The 24,358-nt window shown below is 38.2% G+C and overlaps 1 protein-coding gene across 2 annotated transcripts in view; it reads left to right on the forward strand.

Annotated features, from left to right (window-relative positions):
* BRINP3 (BMP/retinoic acid inducible neural specific 3) overlaps positions 1-22,968 on the forward strand; it is a gene marked incomplete at both ends in the record, with an annotated part of 200,938 nt that extends 177,970 nt beyond the window's left edge. For both annotated transcript variants that reach the window (XM_080623038.1, XM_080623039.1), the window contains one exon: positions 21,852-22,968. In XM_080623038.1, the coding sequence (XP_080479164.1) occupies positions 21,852-22,968 (1,117 nt within the window). The remainder of the gene's footprint in view (positions 1-21,851) is intronic.
* Between the last annotated feature and the right edge of the window lie 1,390 nt (positions 22,969-24,358).

Below are 24,358 nucleotides of genomic sequence, written 5' to 3' on the forward strand. Positions count from 1 at the left end.
GCCTTCCAATATCTGAAGGGGGCCTCTAAGGATTCTGGAGAGGGACTCTTCATTAGGGACTGTAGTGACAGGACAAGGGGTAATGGGTTAAAACTTAAACAGGGGAAGTTTAGATTGGATATAAGGAAGAATTTCTTTCCTGTTTGGGTGGTGAGTCACTGGAATGGGTTGCCCAGGGAAGTTGTGAATGCTCCATCCCTGGCAGTGTTCAAGGCCAAGTTGGAGAGAGCCTTGGGTGGCCTGGTTTAGTGTGAGGTGTTCCTGCCCATGGCAGGGGGGTTGGAACTAGATGATCTTAATGTCCTTTCCAACCCTAACTATTCTATGATTCTATGATTATAACTCTTCTTTAGCACCCTGTGACAAATAGATGTGGACAGTACAAGTGGGTTTCTGAACATACAAAAGGTTGCATAGACTAAATCAAAGAACAAGTAAGTTATAGACGAGAGCAACGAGTAGTGTTTTCCTGTGGTCATTTTTTATTTGTCAGGAACACATTAACTGGGAGAAAGGCGATACATTTCAATGACTACAGAGAGACTGGGTTTTGGCTTTTGGCTGATTTCAGTATTCATAGAAGATCCATTAAAGATGTGACTTTTACAAAACGCAATCTACCATATATCACTTTGTTTCCTTTTCTTTTTTTTTTTTTCCCCTAGCATCTCTGTATTTTTTTAAGCAGTTTTTTTTCCCTAAAACCCCCCATGCTTCAGAAAGAAAATAGTTCTGTAAAGTGCTGAAACTATTGAGTTTTCCCTATAAATCAGCTTCTCATTGTTGAATTCTCAAACTGCAACTTAATAGAATCTCCATCCTGCAGACTATCTTCTTGTGTTCACAAAACATGGATGATCTCAGCATTTTTGGTATTTCTGACCCTTTGCCAATATTTGTAGATATTAGCTGAACACTTCCAAAACTTGTTGAGAGAAATAGCAAAGGAATGGTAGGCAGGCTGATAGACAGTATTGCTAAATAAGTTTTGTTTTCTTCAAAACATGCAACATGTAAACAAAACAAATAAGAGTGGTTTCTTTAGAGTTCCAGGCAGCAAACTTAAATGGCAATGAGGTTATTGGAAGTCTCAGCACCAGAAAAATAATTATGAGGATCTGTCCTTAATGAGTATCTCATCTCCAAATTAGATTTGTGCACATGTATATGAGAACTTCTCTATGTTCATATATGACCATGATTTTTTTCCTAAAACTTCCTCAATTGTAAATTATTTATAAAGCAGAACATCTATTCACTGCTGCTTCTTTTTCCTTTGAGATCTTTGATAATTTTCAGTACAATCCTCAAGGATGGATTTTCATATGATCTTTTCCAACATCCAGACTGTGTCAGGGAGGTTTAAGTTTTACAAGCATTTATGTGGATATTTAGGGATAAAAGAATACAGAAAGAGCAAACATACCTCCACATGGGTATATAATGACTATAACAATGCTGAAGCAATAGTTTTATCTCTACAGGTTCTTGGATATTTAAATGAATCCTTTATCAAAAACAGACGCATAAGCCTTTTACGGGGAATGCAATAGACTACTTTTAAATTAAATAAAAACCCAAGCTTTAGAAGTCATATATTCATAGAACGGGTTGGGTTGGAAGCGACCTTAAAGATCATCTAGTTCCAATTCCCTGCCATGGGCAGGAACACTTTCCACTAGACCAGGTTGCTCCAAGCCCCATCCAATCTGGCGTTGAACACTAAATGATAACATCTTAAAACAAATAGACTGTAAATTTGAAGAGACAGATGAAACTGGTAAACCAACAAATTCCCCCACAATTTAGACAATGCAGTAGCAGAATCTTAGGTTGGGTTTTTTTTGGTTTTCGGTTTTGGTTTTTATTTTGTTTTTCATTTGCTTGTTTTTTGTTTGTGGTTTTGTTTTGTTTGTTTAATCAAACCACCAGAGTAAAGTTTGTTAAGTCAAAAAAGAAGCAATCGTTTTGCCTACATATATAAAGTTCTCTAAATCAACAAGCTGAAAAACCTCTCTGTATACATAGTGATCTTGTAGAAAATTGCAAATTTAGCAACAGATGGCAGGAACTGGAATTTACTTTCTTAGGACAACGAAGCAGAAAACAGTTGGGATAAACTTGTTAGAAAAAAAAAAAACTTGCAAAAACAAATACAACAGATAGATACTCTAGTTCACATTTATAGATTCTATTAAGGATAATCTGGTTTTAATTGCAGAAGGGCTTCCTGAGCCTGTGAATGTAATATGTCTGCACATCTAAAAAAGCATTTGGAAGTTATTGTCATGCTGAACACAACAATTGCTGCTCGTATACTAAGTTAGATTCACTGCTCAGAGCCTACATGACTCTACTAGCTAAACAGGAGAATCACGAGTAGTGTCTGAAACATCTTCACAAACCACTTACATTGTAGTGGATCCCAAGTAGAGAAACTGAATATTTGTACAGATGAGCATGATCAGTGCTGCATCAAAGGTTCTGAAAACTTGCCATACAGGTGACCAATATATTCAACATGGCTCAACACAGACTAGAATGGTCTGAAATGCTCTTTAAAACAGAGTGAGACATAAGAAATTCATGAGCCATTTTCAGTGCAAATGAAGGAAGAACTGGTTGCAGGCAAAGACAAATAAATAAAAGATTACTCCCAGTGGATGCATACAATACAGGGAAATCCTAAGTTTAGGGGCCAACCTAAATGTTTGCACTCTAAACTTTGGATTACTTAAATTCTTGTTTGTTTTTGTTGCTGTTGTTGCTGTTTGTTTTAAAGTTTGTTTTGATAAAGACAGGAAAGAAAGGAAGGATGTAATGCAGTTGCAGGTCTGAGTTCACTGTATATGTGACCTTGTACTGATATGATGTTTCTTGCTATGTTGTGCACCTGCAATTGGTAGCTGTAGTTACATAGTTACTGCATCCTGGGCCTGGAACGAAGCGACCCTTTTAAAACAATAAGGAACTCATGGGCACAAGCAGATCTTGATTGTGTTTGAGGGACCAAAGGAAAACATCCAGGATTGATGGCACCAAAAGAATGAATTATTTGAGTGCTTGGTGAAGTGACCATTCTATTAACTAATTTGGCAAGAGAACTATTATTTTGAGTTGTCCAAGAGTGAACTGTCTTTATTATTATATTAAAAATCATGCCCACAGGATAAAAAGACCCCAGCCCAGGTGAAGACTCTGGCTCTGATCATGTATAGTAGCTAGAAAGAATGAGACAGCAAATATTACAATTATATGTAGATTACAACCAATGCTTGTATCTGGGAGTGTTGTACATCTTAACATTTGTATATAAATGTAATGAAGAAAGTCGGAATTGATGCGCTTGTTTTGTTGAACAGTCCACCGAGCACCCACACCTGAATAAGCATCTCTCCTGAGGGTGTGGAATTGGTTTAATGCATGCCGGCCACGAATCCTCTTTTCAGACAATATGACCCTTAAAAGTAGATTTGTGTCTCTTTTGTAGTATATTTGTGTAGTAGATTTGTGTCCCTTTGGTACAATACATTTTAGGGGCATAAAGTAATATAATTTCTGAGAAAGATCTCTGCTATACCCAATGTCTGAACTAACCATTAACAAAATCCACCCCCTTCTAACTAATGTGAGGACAAAATGGAGCTTGCACCCTCCCCAAATAAAAAAGCTATTACATAATTGTATTGGGTACAGAAGAATAATAATTTCTCAGTACAATATAAGTGATTTATTTTCCTCTACATTTGGCAATCTTCTGTAGAAGAAAGTGTGTAGAAAAAAAATTATTAGTAATAAATGTCTCGGTGTTATTTAAAGAAAAACCTGGTCACTCTTCAGTGCAAGGTGTTCACAATTAGCACTGTATTTATATAAGATATTGTAACTCCATACTTCAAAGGAATCATACATAAACGAAGAACAAACAAATTAAAAAGTAGTCAAGATTAAAATAAAATAAAATAACACTTTCTGCAATTAAAAAGATGGCAATTTCCTGCAGAACAGCATGAGTTGAGGAAAGATTATTTTTCTTTCTGATTGTTAAATCTAGGATTCTGTAGATGGCTTTTACTTGTTCATCTGTTCTTCACCTTGCTTATGTTTTGTCTGAAGTCCAATGGCTCTAATCGTAAACTGAAGTTCCCTGAGTCTAAGTTGTTAATTGCACTTTAGCAAAGGACATGGGAATTAGCTACCTGAGCCATCCTGTTAAAATTCAGTCAGCCTTACTGCTTTCTGCCTGCTGTTCATGTAATTAAGAACTGTACTTGACTTTAGAATTACCTGAAGGATAGGTACTTTGGGGTACTTTTACTCCACTTATGTTGGGGGTGGGAAATTATGTCTTGGCATTTCAAACTTTGCTTTTAAACTCTTTATGACGGGTTTATGTTTTACGTGCTTAACAGCATTAGCTTAAAACCAGTTGGCTGAAAAGCATAGCATTTTTTTCATGGTGCATATTGTAAAAGATCAAAATATAAACTAAACAGTTCAAAATTGAAAATGTCTATAAAACAACCTCCTTGACAACCGCGTTCAACTTCAGTAGGAAATTTTAGGTAATGCCAGTGGAAAGAATCTCTCAAATTCCAGATAATTATGTACTAAAAGCAATAATCCCCTTGGCAAGCAAACAAGGTTTTCTCCCACAGAAACCCTTTCCTCCTCTCTTTATAATGGTTACTTTTACCCTGACATCTTCTTCACCTAGAAGTTGGGAAATTGCTGCTATTGTCAGCCTGCAGGATATAGTAGGATGCATTAGAAATTATGTCATGGCACTTCAGGTTTCTCATCCATCTCAATTATTTGATCTTAGGAAATTAAATGGTCTTAAAGTACCCAAGAAATTCTAAGGAGTATAGATGTTTCATTCAAGAGTTCATGTATTCATATGGGGACAGATCATCTATACAGCAATTCAGTTTGTGTAAAATAATTGAAATGGGTTCCACAGAAAACCAGCCAGTGAACACTGCCAGATAATATTAAAAGAATTCAGTCAAGTTGTATTTGAGTAAGTAAGGATCATTTGCAACATGCTACTGTTTCCAAAGACAGGTGGTATTCTTAAATATTTAAAAAATTACATCATTGAGCTGCAGCTTCTAGTTCAACATGTCTCTCCCTGGGCTTCCTATTGGTATTAAAACTATTAGGATATGTAAGTGGACAATCATGAATGCTCTGAACTTAAAGGGGTTCCTTTTATCAAAGCCATCAGTTTTGGAGTAAGTCCATAATGATGTAAATTAAATAGATTAAAGGAGTAAGAAGCATTCAGATAATAGTAATGTTTAACATGACTATATTGTAATAAGCAGCACTGATTGTAAAACTCCTGCCAGATATTAAGCTAACATTAGCTTGCACTCCTATCAGATACAGTTTGGTTTTCTCTGAATGTGTATTTTGCTCTTAAGAGTTAACTTCAAAATCAAACAAACAAGCAACATTTGAGCAGGGTCAATTTTTCTTTAACTTTCTGGTAATGTCAATTCTAGCTGTAAGCAGCCTTGTGAAAAACACTGGATTATGTGTGGATTTGGGCTTCTCAGTCTGTCTGCCAGCAGAGACTGATTGTGTTGCAGAAGCAATGTAATTACTCATCAAGGTGAGAGTGTTTTTGTTGGAGCCCTGCTTACTTTCCCAGTGACAAGCCTGCTTACCTTTGCTGTCAATCAAAAGCACAACAAAATGGTAACAGCTAGAGACAAAGGAAAAGGCATTAATGCATTCAATGAAAGTGCAATAGTAAGCAGGCTAAAAAAGATCCCACCAAAGTCTCTTTGCCCATTTAATATAAACACTAGGTCACCTTATCCACCAAAGTCCATGTAAAAGATACCTCCAAAATCCACCCATATGGATTATGTATTGTATAAACAGGAGAAATAGTGAATGTTTGCCTTAGGACATCAAGACATAAGGACCTCCAGATCTCATCATTCCCTCGCTACATCCCTAAAATCTTCCTGAGCACATCTTACATCCTAGTTCTATTAATTTTGTCTGTTTTGCACTTAGATTGGAAACTCTTAAAGGAAAAGACTCGCAAAGCAAATTTGCATTTTGCTTATGAACATCTTAAAACTTTCTCTGTTATCACTTCTATTATAAATTCAATAGGAAGTACAATACAGAATCACAGAATCCCAAGGGTTGGAAGGGACCTCAAAAGATCATCTAGTCCAACCCCCCTGCAAGAGCAGGGTAACCTAGAGTACATTCTAGAGTGCTGAGAAGAATAGTGGAAACCTTCTTGGGACATCTTGTTAGTGCTGTTTCCCTAGCTACTAACTATTTAAAACTATCACTATGAAATTCTTCATGTTTCATTATCTCATTCACAATTTTAAAGTCTAACCATCCTTTCTGAGCTTAACCAGTTAAAAGTGCAAAGATAATGAACTACAGGAGTTGTACAATTCTGTACAAGGTAAAAAAATGAGCTATTTACTCTGTATATAGGTTCCAAGAAGAATACATATGACAGCCAAATACATCAAGCAAAAGACAGCAAGTTGCTGTACGTGGCGTTTCATTCTGTAATAACTGAGGACAACATTGCACATTTCTGCAGCTTATGCATCAATCTTCTTTCAGATAACTCTCCAGAAATAAGCAAGCTGCTTACATTTCAATCCAAATTTAATATCAGAAACTTTATTTAACAGTTTGCCGTAACCATATAGTACACATGGCTTCTCCGAACTTTTGGGTTGTGATCAGCATGTTATATTACAATCATTCAATATAGTTATTTCGGGGGTTTAGTTAGTTAGTTTGTTTGTTTTTAAAGTCAGTCTTCTGCTGAGATTTGTATCTGGGAAACCTGATGTCATTACTCTGTCCCCAGTAATAAATTCAAATTTATTACTCACTTTATCATTTATTTCCATCAATTAGAATCACTACCATTCCTATAATGACATCGTGACCCTTGTTCCCTTGGTTCAGTTGCAGCCTCTGAGATGGATTTTGGGAGGACTTTTTCAGGGTTCACCACCCTTGACCCCCACTCCTTACCTGCCACGTGAGAACATCTGGCCTTTCTGGAAGGGACAGATAAATCTTTCAGAGAGTGCCTAGGGTGTTAAGGAGGAATGTGTCTACATATACACATACAGATACAGAAAGCATACTAGAGACCTAGTTAATGATAGAGTTCTTCTAGAGTAATTTACAATAACTATGTTAAGAAAACTAAATATGTCTTAAAACATATGCTGTTGTAGGTTTTGAAGTTCACTTGTCAGAAGAATTTATTCTTTAACAGCTTCTCTTTTTTTCTACAAGAAAATCTTGTCTGCTCCAATCTACTTTTGGTTATTAATGTTAACTTCTGGAAATTCTTTGTGGAAAACAAATTAATGTAATTAATTCTAGCCAGTAGCAGCATGTTAGTTTCACTAAGGAGAAATTTAGAAGGACTAAAATGTATGTGGGTTTATATTAGTATAGGTTTGTGGGTTGTTTTGTTTTTTTTTTGACTTATGCTTAAATAAAAATTGAAAAGTATTAAGGAAGTTGTTCTGCACAGGAACATTTTTTCCTTACTCCTTAACATATCAGAAAATATATAATAATGAGGAAAGGATGAACTGAACAGAATGAGATTGAATACCTAGATAAATAGCATATCAGAATTAATATGTTCTTTCTTTGCAACAAGGGTTGTCACATCTTCAGAATATGATTTATAGTTGATTACCCTTTATACAGTCCTCTCAAGGGGAGGGGATTTTCACACATTCCCACTGCTACACTCCAGCGTCTGTGACTTACTGTAACAGCTAACATGTTAATAAAGAACCAGAACCATGGACAAAACAGGTTGCCCCAACCAGTTCCAACACAACTTTGGTGCTAGTATATATCACAATTACATAGAATCACAGAATAGTTAGGGTTGGAAAGGACTTTAAGTTCATCTAGTTCCAACCCCCCTGCCATGGGCAGGGACACCCCACACTAAACCATGTCACCCAAGGCTCTCTCCAACTTGGCCTTGAACACTGCCAGGGATGGAGCATTCACAACTTCCCTGGGCAACCCATTCCAGTGCCTCACCACCCAAACAGGAAAGAATTTCTTCCTTATATCCAATCTAAACTTCCCCTGTTTAAGTTTGATCCCGTTACCCCTTGTCCTATCACTACAGTCCCTGATGAAGAGTCCATCCCCAGCATCCTTGTAGGCCTCCTTCAGATACTGGAAGGCTGCTATGAGGTCTCCACGCAGCCATCTTTTCTCCAGGCTGAACAGCCCCAACTTTCTCAGCCTGTCTTCATACGGGAGGTGCTCCAGCCCCCTGATCATCCTCGTGGCCCTCCTCTGCACTTGTTCCAACAGTTCCATGTCCTTTTTATGTTGAGGACACCAGAACTGCACACAATACTCCAAGTGAGGTCTCCCGAGAGCAGAGTAGAGGGGCAGGATCACCTCCTGTGACCTGCTGGTCACTTTCCTTTTGATGCAGCCCAAGATACGGTTGGCTTTCTGGGCTGTGAGTGCACGCTGCTGGCTCATGTTCATTTTCGTATCAACCAACACCCCCAAGTCCTTCTCTGCAGGGCTGCTCTGAATCTGTTCTCTGCCCAACCTGTAACTGTGCCTGGGATTGCTCTGACCCAGGTGTAGGACCTTGCACTTGGCCTGGTTAAACTTCATAAGGTTGGCATTTGCCCATCTCACAAGCATGTCAAGGTCCCTCTGGATGGCATCCCTTCCCTCCGGCGTTATCAACCGAACCACACAGCTTGGTGTCATCGGCAAACTTGCTGACAGCGCACTCAATCCCACTGTCCATGTCACCGACAAAGGTGTTGAACAAGACCGGTCCCAACACTGATCCTTGAGGGACACCACTCGTTACTGCTCTCCATCTGGACATAGAGCCATTGACCACAACTCTTTGCGTGCAGCCATTCAGCCAATTCTTTTTCCACTGAGTGGTCCACCCATCAAATTGATGTCTCTCCAATTCAGAGACAAGGATGTCATGTGTTCTGTGGGACAGTGTTGAATGCTTTGCACAAGTCCAGGTAGATGGCATCAACTGCTCTATACCCGTTCATCAGTTTCGTAGCCCCATCATAGAGGGCCACCAAATTGGTCAGGCAGGATTTCTCCTTAGTGAAGCCATGCTGGCTGTCACCAAGCACCTCCTTGTTTTTCATGTGCCTTAGCATGTCTTCCAGGAAAATCTTCTCCAAGAGTTTTCCAGGCACAGAGGTGAGACTGACTGGTCTGTAATTCTCTGGGTCTTCCATTTTCCACTTATTGAAAATGGGGGTTATATTTCCCTCTTTCCAGTCCTCGGGAACTTCACCTGACTGCCATGTTTTTTCAAACATGTTGGACAGTGGCTTAGCAACTTCATTCGCCAGCTCCTTCAAGACCTGTGGATTGATTTCTTCAGGTCCCATGGACTTGTGCATGTTCAGGTTTTTAAGATGGTCTCTAACCAGATCCTCTCCTACAGTGGGCCTAGGGTCTTCATTCTCACAGTCCCTGTGTCTGCCTTCCAAGACTTGGGTGGTGCGGTCAGAGCCTTTGCCAGTGAAGACCGAGGCAAAGAAATCATTAAGAACCCCACCCTTCTCCAAATCCAGGGTAGCCAGCTTTCCAGATATCTTCCAGAGGGGGCCTACGTTGTCCCTAGTCTGTCTTTTATCCGCTATGTACCTATAGAATCCCTTCCTGTTATCCTTAACATCCCTAGCCAGGTTTAATTCTAACGGGGCCTTAGCTTTCCTAACCAGGTTCCTAGCTTCCCAGACAACATCCCTGTATTCTTCCCAGGCCGCCTGTCCTTGCTTCCACCTTTTACAAGCCTCTTTTTTCCCTTCGAAGTTTCCTCAGCAGCTCCTTATCCATCCAAGGAGGTCTCCTGGCCCTCCTGCTGCGCTTCCTTCTAGTTAGGATGCAACACTCCTGAGCTTGGAGCAGGTGATCCTGGAATAACAACCAACAGTCTTGGGCCCCCCTGCCCTCTAGGGCTGTATCCCATGGAACCTTACTAAGCAGGTTCCTGAAGAGGCCAAAGTCTGCTCTCTTGAAGTCCAGGGCAGTGAGCTTGCTGCATGCTCTTCTCACGGTCTTGAGGATCTCGAATTCAACCATCTCATGATCGCTGGCAACCAAGGCTGCCCTGGAGCATCACATTTCCAACCAGCCCTCCCCTGTTGGTGAGCACGAGGTCAAGCATGGCCCCTCTCCTTGTTGGCTCCTCTATTATTTGCAGAAGGAAGTTGTCTTCCACACAATCGAGGAACCTCCTGGATTGCTTGTGCCAGGCCGCACCTTCCCTTCAACAGATGTCAGGGTGGTTGAAGTCTCCCAATGAGAACAAGGGCCTGCAAGTGTGACTCTGTTCCTATCTGTTTATAGAGTGCTTCATCCACAGATTCCTCTTGATCAGGCTGCCTGTAACAAATTCCCACAGTAATGTCCCCCATCGCTGTTCTCCTGTCGTGGCTTAAGCTCAGGCCATAAGTCAGCCATGCAGCCCTCTTGTTCACTCCCCTCCTTTTCTTCCCCCCACCACCCTTGGAGGAGAATCGAAAGAATGTAACTCCCACGGGTTGAGATAAGAACAGTTCAGCAACTAAGGTATAACACAAGCTCACTACTGCTACCATCACTAATAATAATGATAAGGGAAATAACAAGGGAAGAGAATACAATACCACCCGTCGATATGCAGCCCGATCAAGCCGTGAACCAGCCTTCCCGGGTAACTCCCAGTTTACATCCTGGGCATGACGTGCTGTGGTATGGAATACTTCTTTGGCTAGTTTGGGTCAGGTGTCCTGTCTCTGCTTCCTCCCAGCTTCCTCCCACCCTGGCAGAGCATATGACTCAGAAAGTCCTAGGTCAGACTAAATATTTGAGTAGTAACTAAAAACATCAGTGTTATCAGTGCTGTTCCCAGGCTGAAAGTCAAAACCACAGCGCTGCACCAGCTACTAAGAAGGAGAAAAATTGACTGCTACTGCTGAACACAGGTCATCTCCCTTTGACCCTGACCTACAAACTCTCTGTTGACTGTTCACTTGTCCCCAGACAGTGTTCCATACTCTCCAGCTTATCCCTGACATCAATAGCAACTCCCCCTCCCTGTCTGCTGGGCCTGTCTTTTCTAAAGAGCCTGTAACCTTCCATTGCAACACTCCTGTCATAGGAGCCATGCCACCACGTTTCTGTGATGCCTATTATATCATACCTTCGTAGGCGTGCACACATCTCTAATTCCTCTTGTTTGTCCCCCATAAGATGGACGTTTGTATAGAGGCATCTGAGTCAAGCTCCAAATGAAGCCGGCTCATTGGCTGGAGCAGCTGAAATATCCCTACGTTGCTCCAAGCATTTATTATAGATGCTGGCAACTGACTGGGTGTGTTGGAATGGAATGATGCCCCCCTTCCCCAACACGTCTAGTTTAAAGCTTCCTTGACCAGTCTGGCAAGCCTCCTACCAAGACCACTCTTTCCCTTCATTGTCAGACCAACTCCACCAGTCCCCAGTAGACCTGACCTACTAAATTGAGTCCCAAATTCCAGATACCCAAAGCCCTGTACATATTTTCCTGTGGTTCTGCCAGAAGAAATTTGGAGGGGTTACCAAGAGGTAACATATCCTGGCTTCTGTCACTGACATCACAGTTGTTTGTAGCTCTGGTGGTGAGTAAGCTAACCAGAGTGAGCTAGTTACATTAACAAGTGGAAAGTACAGAGATGTCAGCAATCTGGAAGGGTTATTATTCTGAATTGCATATGTAGATATTTTATTCTCAACAATGATTTAACTGTTGCTGGGGGAATGAGAACAGTTCTATAAGGTATATCACTTTATCTTTATATAATTGTATATATTCCAAAAGAAATTTACACAGGTTCCTAAAGTGGGACTTTGGTTCCTCACTGTCAGTTATCTATACTGATTCTCCTTTATTTCAGATCAAACTACAGACATTTTTTTTTTTGTTGACCAATGTCAGCCTTTTTTTCAAATTTTCCTTTGCATTTCAGGCTGTGGGTTAGTTAGCTTGTTTGTTTGTTTTAGAAGACAAAAGTGTCAAAAGAGAGGGAATTATTTGATATTTGCTTACAAGCATTACCATACTGTCTTCTAATTTATATTACATACATGAAACCTCTGGCCATTTATAGTAATACTTTTGCTATTTATGACTGTTAAGCAATTGACATCTTATTATAAGAATTATACATTATTAAGTGAAATATATGCTGCGTTTAAAAACATTCTTTTAAACAAAATATGTATTTAAAAATATATGCTGTTTTTAAAAACGGCATGATCCAATTTTCTAAGCAGCCTTTAATTTTCCTTCAGAAATTTAAGGTTGTCCTTACAATTTGTTCAAGCATATCTCTTTTATAATGTATTTTGTGCCTGTACTCGAACTTTATGGGCTTGCTCAAAAATATAGCTATTTTAAGTTATTTTTAGTTATTATAACATGAGAGAAAAAAAGCACATTGGTCTCAGAATCTTTATTACATATATCATGATAAGTTAGGTATTATGAATACAGAACTGAGTTTCTTTATTCTCTAATTAAAACCATTACTCTTTACTGGGAGATTCTTGCTTTGCTGTAATACTTCCATATCTACAAAATGGAAGCAAATGACAGATTGTTGCTGTTTATATTGCAGTAACAGCTAGAGGCAACTAAATTTATAATCCAAATAGACAAACAGTGGTAAAAGATCATTATCAAAGGAAAAGAGCAAGTGACTTTCCATAGTCATGGTCATAGAGAAACATTGTTTAGGAGCCAGGAATAGAAACAAATTTTCTTTACCTCCATAATTATAGCTGTAATGGAAACAGTTTGGGTGGCTTGGGTTTTTTCGGGGGGTGGAGGTTGTTTTGGGTGGGTTTTTTTGAGGGGTTTCTGTTTGGTTTTGGGTTTTTACTTTTTATTATTTCAATTATTTCTATCTGTGAGTAAGGCTGTGAATAGATGTCTTCTCTCAAAATCAGTAGGAAAAGAGGAATCTACAATGGTATATCAGTTTCTTGAATGCAATTTTAGACTTCCCTTTCTGCTATAGGCTGTTAACGCGGTTATGATTTTAGCTGTAGTAGTGAGATTTAGTTACAGAAAATAATACAATTGATAGCTGTTTTTTCTGGCACTGAATCTCTTTCTGCATCCTAATTTACCCTTCACCACAATTAAAACTTTGGATCCTTTTGTCAGCACAGTTGTTTAGTGGTTTTTGTACTGTTTAGAGACACTTTACGAGTTGCTCTTTCACACAATTTTTAATTATCCCACAAAATATTTGAAAGCTTCCATCTCAGCAATTAACTCCAGTCTAAACTTTCCATATTGCTCCTGTTTTGAATAAAATACTCCAAGAACACGGAAGCTCCTTCCTCCTATCCTAACAACAGTAAATCGTACAGAATTCTGTAGGTATTTTTTTCAGTAGTTTTTGTGATCTGCTGCATTGCATATGAAGACCATTCAGTCAAGGCTATTTTTTAATTAGTTCTAGAATTTTCACTGCGTGCTAGAGCTGTTGGTACATTTTGTTAGTTTTGCAAATGCAGTTCATAGCTACACCTCCTACTATCTTTGAACTTGCATTTAGCCTTAGAATGCATGTTGACAAGGTAATCAAGCTGGTTTTAGTAGTCTCTACCGGGTCCTTTCTTTGTACAAATTAAGTATTCAAATTAAGTTTGCATATACAGCATATGCAAGGAATCTGATGAAGCCCTGTCCCCAGGGGACAACTACAATTGCTTCATAACTATGTGATTTAAGATTCAAAGACATCCCCTAAATTAGCTAATTTTACACTTTTATCTTATATTATTCAGTGAAGGTGTTTTAATTTCAAAATCCCATCACATTTTTCTCCTTTCTCTAAGCCATAATGTTTCTTCCCTTCAGTTCATTCATTGTTACCTCTATGTTCTGGGTTCAGCAGCAGCAGTCAGTTTTTCTCCTTAATAGCTGGTGCAGTGCTGTGGTTTTGACTTTTAGCCTGGGAATAATACTGATAAAGCTGATGTTTTCAGTTGCTGGTCAGAATGTTTACCCTGACCAAGGACTTTGTGAGTCTCATGCTCTGCCAGGAAGGAGGAGAAGCCGGGAGGAAGCAGGGACAGGACACCTGACCCAAACTAGCCAAAGAGGTATTCCATACCACAGCACGTCATGCCCAGGATGTAACTGAGAGTTACCCGAAAGGGCTGGATCGCTGCGGGGTGGGGGGCAAGATATTGGTCAGTGAGGTGTTGTATTCTCTTCGCGTGTTATTTCCTTTATCATTATTACTATTAGTGGTAGCAGTAGTGATTTGTGTTATACCTTAGTTATTAAACTGTTCTTATCTCAACCCGTGGGAGTTGCATTCTTTCGATTCTCCTCCCTGTCCCTCCAGGAGCGGAGGGAAGAAAGGTGTGTGTGTGGGGGGAAGTAGACTGCGTGGTTCTAATTTACAGCCTGGGCTTAAACCACAACACTCTACCTTACGGGCAGATGAACACAGAGCAAAGTGCTTCAAGTGCCCATTGCTCAAGCTGTATTAATCTGCACTTCTTTCAAAGCTAGCAAATTGAGCTGGGAGGAAAAGGCTAGAATATGTGCAGGGAAACAATATCAGTATAGACTGGGAGATGAATGGATTGAGAAGAGCCCTGCAGAGGACTTGGAGGTACTGATGGATGAAAAACTGGACATGAGCCAGCAATGTGCACCTGTAGCCTAGAGAGCCAATTGTATCCTGGGCTACATCAAAAGAGAGTGGCCAGCAGGTCAAGGGAGGCGATTCTTCTACTCTACTCTGCTATTGTGAGGCACTACCTGCAGTACTAGATCCAGTTCTGTCCCCCGCAGCCTATGGCAGGCATGAACCTGTTAGAGTAGGTCCAAAAGAGGGCCACAAAAATGATTAGACGGTTGGAGCACCTCTCCTATGAAAAAAGGCTGAGTTGGGCTTAAAAGGCTGGAAAAGACTCTGGGGACCTTATTGCAGCCTTTCAATATATGAATAGGGCCTATATGAATTATTAGAAGTAGTAGTAGTAGTACTATACTGTACTTTAGTTGTACAACTGTTCTTATCTCAACCCACAGTTTTTACATTCTTTTGATTCTCCTCACCATCTTGCCTGGGGGAGAGGAAAAGGGGAGGGGGGAGTGAAAGACTACCTGGTACTTAGCTACCGTCTGGGTCTAAACCATGAAAGCCAGACAGGACAGGGCTTGGAGAACCTATTATAGTGGAATGTGTCTCTGTCCGTGGCAGAGTGTTGGTTTGGATGGTCTTTAAAGGTCACTTCCAACCTAATTAATTCTATGATTGATTCTGTGATTATGTACACTTGTGCATGTCGCATTATCATGCCCCCATTTTACCTATCTTTGTAAAAGGAGGGGGAGGAGATCTATTTTCAATTCGTTCAATTTTACGTCACTTCTGTTTTCCTTCACACAAAAAAAGCTAACATTACAGTAAACTTGGTTGTTATTTTTCTGACATTTAAAATGGGCATATTAATGACTGTCACTGAAGCATCTAGATAAAATTTTTATAGCTTCTTTTTAGATACATATATAAAATTACACTTGAATTCACATCTGCAAAAGTTTAACTAAAATTCCACTCAATTAATGGATCATATATGGTCCAAGATGAGTTTTGCACTCATCTGACACTACAACCCCTAGTTTACAGTGGCTTCAAAAGGTACACATGGGTTGATTTGTTTGTTTGTGGGGTTTTTTTTTTGGTGTGTATGGCATCTTTCGTCCTCCTGTACAAGCAGACTCTTATTTTTCTTAATACCTCTGACTCCTTTGCTTCAGCTTTTGACACCATTAATTTGACTGGTATTTCCTTTGTCCCTGTTGCACTATGTATCATTGTTTAGTTAAAGCTTTCAAAGCTTGTCTCTGTTTTGAACCTCTTTAAATAGCTGGTACTACAAATTTGATTCCTAATTCAGTATATTACAATGATAATTATGATTATAGCTGTTAAAAAAATTGTGGGCATGTTATCTTAAAATGGTTTTTCTATAACCATTCTTTAGTGTGTTTTGCAGAAATATTTCACAGTACAAAAACTTTTCTATGAGAGTTAAAAGGGTGCAACATTAGCATAGCTCAATTTAAAATATTTGTAAATAAATTCATAACAAGTTAAGAAGAAATATCCTTTGAAATATTAAATATTTTAATGTCAAAATATTGTTTAGTCTATAAAATCATTTCACAGCAGTTCTGTTCTATGAGGTGTTATAGGTTTATATCATATAATATAAGGGTTTAATTCCTCTGCTTCTTGTAATACAAAGGCAATGTTGAATTTAAAAGTGGTGTGCATTATTGGTTTTAAAATATAGAGTATCAACCTTAAGAAGTGGTGGGGAGGACAATATCTTCAGAATAGTGATATCTGCAAAGATTCTCCTTAAATGTGATTAACAGGGGAGAACAAGGTATTTTGCCCCCTTATATCACTATAGTTTTAGTTCAGATTGTTGTTAATCCCAACAACATAATCCCAGAATCAACCTCCTGGTTCATGCATTCCCTTCCCTGTAGTATAGACACCATGGAGGAGTTTCACACCAAGCTATATTTCCTTAGTTACCCCATCCATTTTTGCGCTGGAAGCAATTTCAGCAGATGGAAACAAGATTTCCATAAAAAAAATCATAGCTAATTAATATGCTTTCTGTGTATGCTAAGAGGGGATTTTTACCAAATGCATCTCTCTAGGCAGAGGTTTTTCATTCCTTTATATACGTTTAGAAAGGTATCATATTCCTTTTCTACTGCACAGTATGCTTAATTTGTTTTCACTATGGTCCACAAAGTTAGCTCAGACCTTTAGATCAGCTTTAAAGTATCTGACTCAGGTGGAGCCAGCTGTGAAATTGTAAAATTGAACTCAGAGCAGCTGTACTGCTCTTGTTTATCATCTTTTTGAGTAGGATTTGCAGCTGTCGTTGAGTCTCACTGACATACCTGTAACATGAGCCATAGTGAAATAATTTCAGGCACGTTTCTTTGAGTAGTGGTTATAGTACTGCTTTAATTTTGTGAAGCTGAATAAACTAAAAACATTCATTCTTCTAATCACTCACTGGCCTTCTGGTGACTCTACAGTCAGTAGCTTTACCCTGATTCCCAGAAGACAAATGCATTCACATGATGACCAGTATCAAATTTACACCAATTAATGTTCTCGTTATGAATTAAATCACAGCAAAAAAGTACTTGGAGCCTTATTTGGTCTTCCTAAGAGATGATCCCACAAGAGTAGGACATTTTAGAGATACCTGCAAGTGCATTTGGTGTTGAGGTTGCTGTCTTACAAATTTATACTGGACTCAGCCTTGAAAGGAAGAAAAAATAGTTAATGGGTATTTTACTGCCTATACACTCTTGTTAAATTGTCTTCATTTTTTTGCTTAGCACCTGCCTCACTGAGTACTCATCATCTGCTACTAAGCCATCTGATGTACAACAGATGTTAAGCACTTAGTGAGGCAGAGAAGGAGGCAAGTGTCATACCATGATTAAATACATGCTACAACTATTATATAGGCTGACCATACTGCTTTGTTCTTACATTTAATGTTACAGTGTATTAAACAAGAAGGAAGCACATGTTTTGGATTAAACTTGCAACCGCTATTGTTCAAATAAATAACTTTTTTTTAAAGAAAGTTCATAGCAAAAAAAAAAAAAAGATTGCAAAATATTTTCAATACACTTTAGAATTAACAGTTGGAGAGCATTTTATAAAGAGGTAATGCAGTGCGACATCATGTAGAATTATATTTCACCTAATAAAAAGATTTGTATTTCTCATTAAAATGATTCTCATCAGAAACTTGTCTGATGTTAACTGATACATTAACTTCCACAGGATTATCCTGTTTTCATCATGCTTGTGTAAATGCGAGATTATATGGCAGGCTTTCCTTACTCTGTATTTTAGCTGAAAGCATGGTAGTCACTCCTTAGTGCTTTCTATGCAAGAGAAGGTTCCCCCACAAAAAAGTATTATCATCCAGCTACAGTAGCCTGATCTGATAGTAGGAAAAGAGTTGAAGGTAAGAAAGTGGAGCTGGATCTGTTATTAAACCATAATTAGTTAACAATCTGTTTCCCATAAAATTTTAAGAATTGAGAAAATCTGTAGAATATTGTCACAGACAACTAAGTATATTCATATTGATATATATGATCAAACAAATTAAATAGGGGTGGAAGGAAATGTTCATCCATGCAAGAAATGTGGTTCACATGGCTAGAAACTCTTTACAATCCAAGGTGAGACTGAAACCTCAGAATAATAGTCTTAATTAAATTAAAGGGTAGAAGCATGTGACTTGCATGGGTTATCTGTCTCAGTGTTCTACTATGTATAAGTCATAGAAGAGGCTTGATGGTCTATTTCCTGTAGAGAGAACAGGTTTTCAACAGGACAATCAGTAGTATTTATGTTTTCATAGAAATTCTGGACTTAGCACTTGTTTTGTAACTTTGTACTGCTTTTGAAAGATTGATTTCAATGACTCAGTAAACAAAACCAGTTTTTTAAAAAAAATTCTAAAGAATTTCCAGGGAGCTCTAATTCATTATATAATTCAATAAGAAGTATGCTATACTTATCAAGGGTTTTATTTCATTAAATATTATTTTATTTCTAAAGCAAAGATTTAGTGATTGTGATTTCAAGTGTATGTTTCACCACAAATAGCTTTTGATTATAGATTGTCATATAATTTTGAATGATCGTGAAAGCACAGATATTCAGGCATGCCATTTTGGTTTAAAGCTCATTGAAGTAATCAGGAAATTCTTGCTAGTTTCACTAGGTTTGGAAATCAGAAGCTCTGTATCTCAGTTTCTGAAAAGTTTCAGGCCAGTAAATATAATTTTCCAAATCAGATAATAATGTTTGCAGTGTCATTAAAATAATAATTGGAGATTTCTTTCAACCCTCGCTCAGAAGCTAATTGTCTTAATATATTTATTAAATTCTATAAGCAAGAAGCAATTGCTCAAGATAACTTGTCTGGAACCAGCTGTGTCCAGTATGAGGCATCCCTGGCCTCTTCTCACAGAGGGCATTCCTGCGTCTGCCCTCCCACTGTCAAAATCTTTCCAGTGACACCCAATACACCTCAATAAAGGAATATTGAAAAATTCACTCATTAAAATCTATCAGAAAGTATCTAACATTAGGACTCAGAAATTCATAGCTGGAATGTAGCTTGAAAGCTAACTTTTCCTGAAATCCAAGCCAGGATAAATGCTTAACCTCCAAGCCATAGAGAAATTTCTTGTCCATACTAGCACAGTGCCAAATCCAGGCTACTAATCTCTGCTGAAAAACTAAAGTAGTGCTGTGGCTCCAGCTTTGGATCTCAGACACCATTAGGTTTCTTCTGACTAGTATATATCATGCAAACATATCCTTAGATGCTACGAACTACGTAGAATGGTTGCTGTTTTGTGTAAAACAAGCAGATTTAGTCTCTACGGGTGACATATTGTGATACAATGAAAACCTTTACAGTTAGCCTTCGAATGTTTATCCTCTACTGAGATGAATTCAAAATCACATCTGTAAGCTTAGAGTTGGCCTAAGCAAAGTGATGTTTTCTGGAAATGTACTTCTAATATAATAATATATAATAAACTTTTCAAAAGTGAGGACTTCTTTTCACAAGAGAAATGGAAGAGATGTTAAAATTCACATTTACAGACCTGACCAATATCAGGTGTTGAACACATTTAACCTTGACACAATAATCATGTGGTACCAACTGTTAGCAACAGTACAAGCAGAAAACTTGGAGATTAAAAAGCAAATCACATATTATTGAAATCTGCTGCATTATCAGTCTAAGGTAACAAATTAAAACAAACTAAAACTTTCTGGAGGCTGTTGTGAAGCAAATGGCCTAACCCAAGGATCTGAAGGAAAATTAATCCCCCAGACTTTTATATCTTACACCTAGTAGCTTTTGGAACTCTTTATCAGTTCTTAAATAAGCACAGAAAGCCATAAAGTGTTAGGAAAAAGCTGTAATGTGAGACCTTTGAAAGGTTAGTTTTATTTCTTTAGGCAAGTATTCTCATATCCTCTCTGCTTTGACTGCTGTGATGCATCACAGGGCTGATAGTAATAAGACAGACCATGTGAGACACTGCCTGGCTGCAAAGTTCATCCTACATTGGGAAACAGGGTCATAACGCATCTGAAGTGCAGCTCCTGTGAGTTGCCAGGGTGAGCTCAGTAGGTACAGATTACTGGCAAAAAAACCCAGACAAAGTACACAGGAACTTCCCATTCCACCTGGAAGAGTAATAACTTTAATATTCTACTCAGTTTTGGAGTAACTTTTATATTGTGCCATTGACCTTGCCTGTAGAGTGGACATTATGAATTTTAATCAGGAAATGAAGGAATAAACTTGACAAAATATTCTTGGTAATAATGACTTTCAAATGAGCACAGTAAGAATGGTGTTAAGGCATTCATGTCATGGATGTTATTATATTTACTTATACTTCTATAAAATATTAATATGCTATATGTATATAAAAAACCCCAACCTCAAAAAACTAAGATTCCCACAACCAAAAAAAGAGAAAGAGAAAATAATAAAAAAAAGGATTAAACAAAGTCACCAGAGCATACAATGATGTAATTTTACTCTTCATTTTAATGTTTCTAAAGAATCAGACTTTGAGACGTGATAGACTTTTAGCATATATTTTGTAGTCAGAAAAAAAAAATTCTGAACTATTAAAACAAATTCAGATGTGACTTAAAAAATTAGTCAGTGAGGCTCTTGCATTTTCTCTTTGAAACAATGCAATGAAAAGGGAAGAAACCATAAAATTGTCATCATTCATGTGGCAAGAATGAATCTGACTGCAGCAGCCAAAACAAGTTTTTTAAATTGTGCATTGCTAGGATTATTAAGAACTGAAAAAGAAAGAAGATAATATTTCTCTTCACTATTTGCATGTAACTCAGTTGTTCCCATTGTCTTTCTTGTGGCAGATTTGCCTCATCAGCCTAAACTATTAGTTTCAGTATCTTTTCCCAGGGTGGTGTAGGACATTAACTGTGGCTTCTAGTGAAAAGAAAATGAGATGACAGGAAGACCATTAAAGTAATCTTTTAATTTCATCTCCAAAGATGAAAAGTAAACACAGCATGCTCATGCATGGCTTCCTGTAGGGATATTTTGCTGGAAGTCATCTAAAGAACTAAGACTGAATCTATCTTAGTAGGGAGTAGGGTCCTATTTGCTATTCCAGGAAAGTATTTTAGCTCACATGTCTGTAAATCAAAGCAACTTCAGCTGGTAACAAGAAAGCTTGCAAGCTTGCAAAAATGTTCATAATGAAATAGGGAGATGGTACAGTTATACATACTTAGATACATACAAAGCACCTCCCTGCTCAAATAACATGAAGAAAAACAATCTCAGCTGCATGGGATTTTAAGATGTTAATCTGAAGACAGTAACAGAAAAATGGCTCTTTGTCAGGCTTCCTTGGCAGAGGTAGCAAATATATGAACCAAATGTTCCTGTTGTGCCTGTGAATTTATAAGGAAAATTCTTTTGTGATTTTGCATTGTTAAAAGGCAATTTATACATGTATTTATCTGACCGCAGACACTGTAATCTCACTTTAGTGCCTTAATCTGCTACTAAAACCAGCTTTATTTTTCTCTTTCTGATAAAAAATTACAAGGTGTATTTATTATGTTCAGGTCTCTGTGTTAAAGTAAGTTATTTTAACGTTGCAGATCTTCTAACTACTGGCTCAACCGCATCCAGTCCTTTCTCTACTGCAATGAAAATGGCCTTCTGGGAAGCTTTTCTGAAGAGACTCACACATGCACCTGCCCTAATGACCAGGTTGCCTGTCATGGATTCCTTCCCTGCACGATTGGAGATGGCTCTGCGTGCTTGAGCTGCGCTCCTGACAATCGCACCCGCTGTGGGAGCTGCAATGCTGGCTACATGCTGAGTCAAGGGCTTTGCAAGCCTGAAGTGGCAGAATCGACAGAGCACTACATTGGGTTTGAGACTGACCTTCAGGACCTGGAAATGAAGTATTTATTGCAGAAGACAGACAGGAGAATTGAGGTCCATGCCATTTTTATCAGCAATGACATGCGCCTCAACAGCTGGTTTGATCCTTCTTGGCGCAAGCGGATGCTCCTTACTCTTAAGAGCAACAAGTACAAGTCTAGCCTGGTCCATATGATACTGGGCCTTTCTCTTCAAATTTGCTTAACTAAAAACAGCACCTTAGAGCCCGTTCTTGCTGTTTATGTCAACCCTTTTGGGGGCAGCCACTCTGAGAGCTGGTTTATGCCTGTGAATGAAAATAATTTCCCAGACTGGGAGCGGACTAAATTGGACTTACCCCTTCAGTGTTATAACTGGACGCTGACTCTGGGCAACAAGTGGAAGACTTTTTTTGAAACTGTGCACATCTATTTGAGAAGTCGAATAAAGTCAAATGGTCCAAATGGCAATGAGAGCATCTACTATGAACCCCTGGAATTTATTGATCCCTCAAGAAATCTGGGCTACATGAAAATCAATAACATCCAAGTGTTTGGCTACAGCATGCACTTCGACCCAGAAGCAATTCGAGACTTGATTTTGCAGCTGGACTACCCCTATACTCAGGGATCACAGGACTCAGCACTTTTGCAGTTATTAGAGATACGGGATCGTGTAAATAAACTCTCTCCACCTGGTCAGCGCCGTTTAGACCTCTTCTCTTGCTTGCTCCGTCATAGACTGAAACTGTCTACCAGTGAAGTGGTGAGAATTCAGTCTGCTTTGCAGGCCTTCAATGCCAAATTGCCAAACACAGTGGATTATGACACAACCAAATTATGTAGTTAACCATACATGTGAAGCACAATGCAAAACCTTGAAGGAGTTTTTACAGTGCTTTTGTGGAACAGTTTATGTTTGGAAAAGTAAATTTAAATTGTCTTTTCAATATCTGTCTTATATCAGTCAATACTGTTGGAGGGCAATTTACACATGAACTTGCTGACAATGAATATGTTATACCTGCAGTTTTGGTTTATGAATGAAATAAATACTGACACCAGTCTAGAAGACATTCTACTTTTTACAATAAATTTCATTTGTAATTTTATATGTTCCATGGCAATGCTTTTGTGCATTACATCCTCTAGAGGGAACATAGAGGGATACCAATAAAATTTTGTAGCTGAACAGTTATTAAAAAGAAATGCCGTGGGATTCTTTTTTCTTACACAAAAGTAGTAACCTTGATACACTTTTGTGTGTGTTTAACACAGGAGCTGTAGGTAAAGTGAAGACAGTGACTCAAGATTTTAACAGAAACTGTGGAAAAGTTAGAGCCATAGACTATTTTATTCTTAGGATGTAGATCTAAATGTTCATGCTGAGCTGAAGTGATGACTGTAGCGCTTTACTAGCTACACCTCAGACTTTCCTAAGACATGCCTAAGACATTTCAAGGTGCTTCACATAACACACAGACTCCCAGAGTGGTAATATTGAGTGTTCTATCACGGACAGGAGGCTATATTTGTGAGATGCAGTAATGAAAGGCTGTGTTAGCTTAGTAGGAGACAGGTGAGAGACTACCTTTGTGATGGATATTACTCACATTACAAAAGAATCCACCTTTACCAGCCAAATCTCTTTTGCTTTGCACATTTATAGAAAGAATTAAGTACATGTATACATTACCTCCTCCCAAATACACACACTATAATATTTATCTAGAATTATCTGTTTTGAACTATTTACTTAAATACCACCCATGCTGATTAGATTCAAATTAATTTTAAAAATTTCCCTGGCAAGGCAACTGTTTAGTATGGAATATTTTTTTCATTGGTACAGATAATACCCTTTCAGTGAAAGTTTTTCAGTTTTTAAAAAATATACCCTTTTACGGATACATTACAGCTATTGAAATCTAGCTTATAAAGCTGAAAGTGCAAATAAATGTCATTACCAATTAATGAAATTAATTAAATGTTCATGACTGTGGATCAGAATTAAATTCTTTGATATTTTACACATTTCAGCAGAAAAAAACCTCAACATCTAAGATGGCAGAACTTGGAATTCTCAAGAAGGTTTTGCTATCTCTTGCAAGAGAATAGAATAAATAGCTGGTTTGTCAGAAACCCTTGTTAATAAAAAGAGGATACAATGAGGGAAATTGATACAAAGTCTTTTAGTAGAACATCCTTCTGTTAATTCTCATTCTGCGTCATTGATGTAG

The sequence above is a fragment of the Psittacula echo genome, assembly GCF_963264785.1.
Source record: "Psittacula echo genome assembly, chromosome: 7".
In the NCBI taxonomy this organism is placed as follows: Eukaryota; Metazoa; Chordata; class Aves; order Psittaciformes; family Psittacidae; genus Psittacula; species Psittacula echo.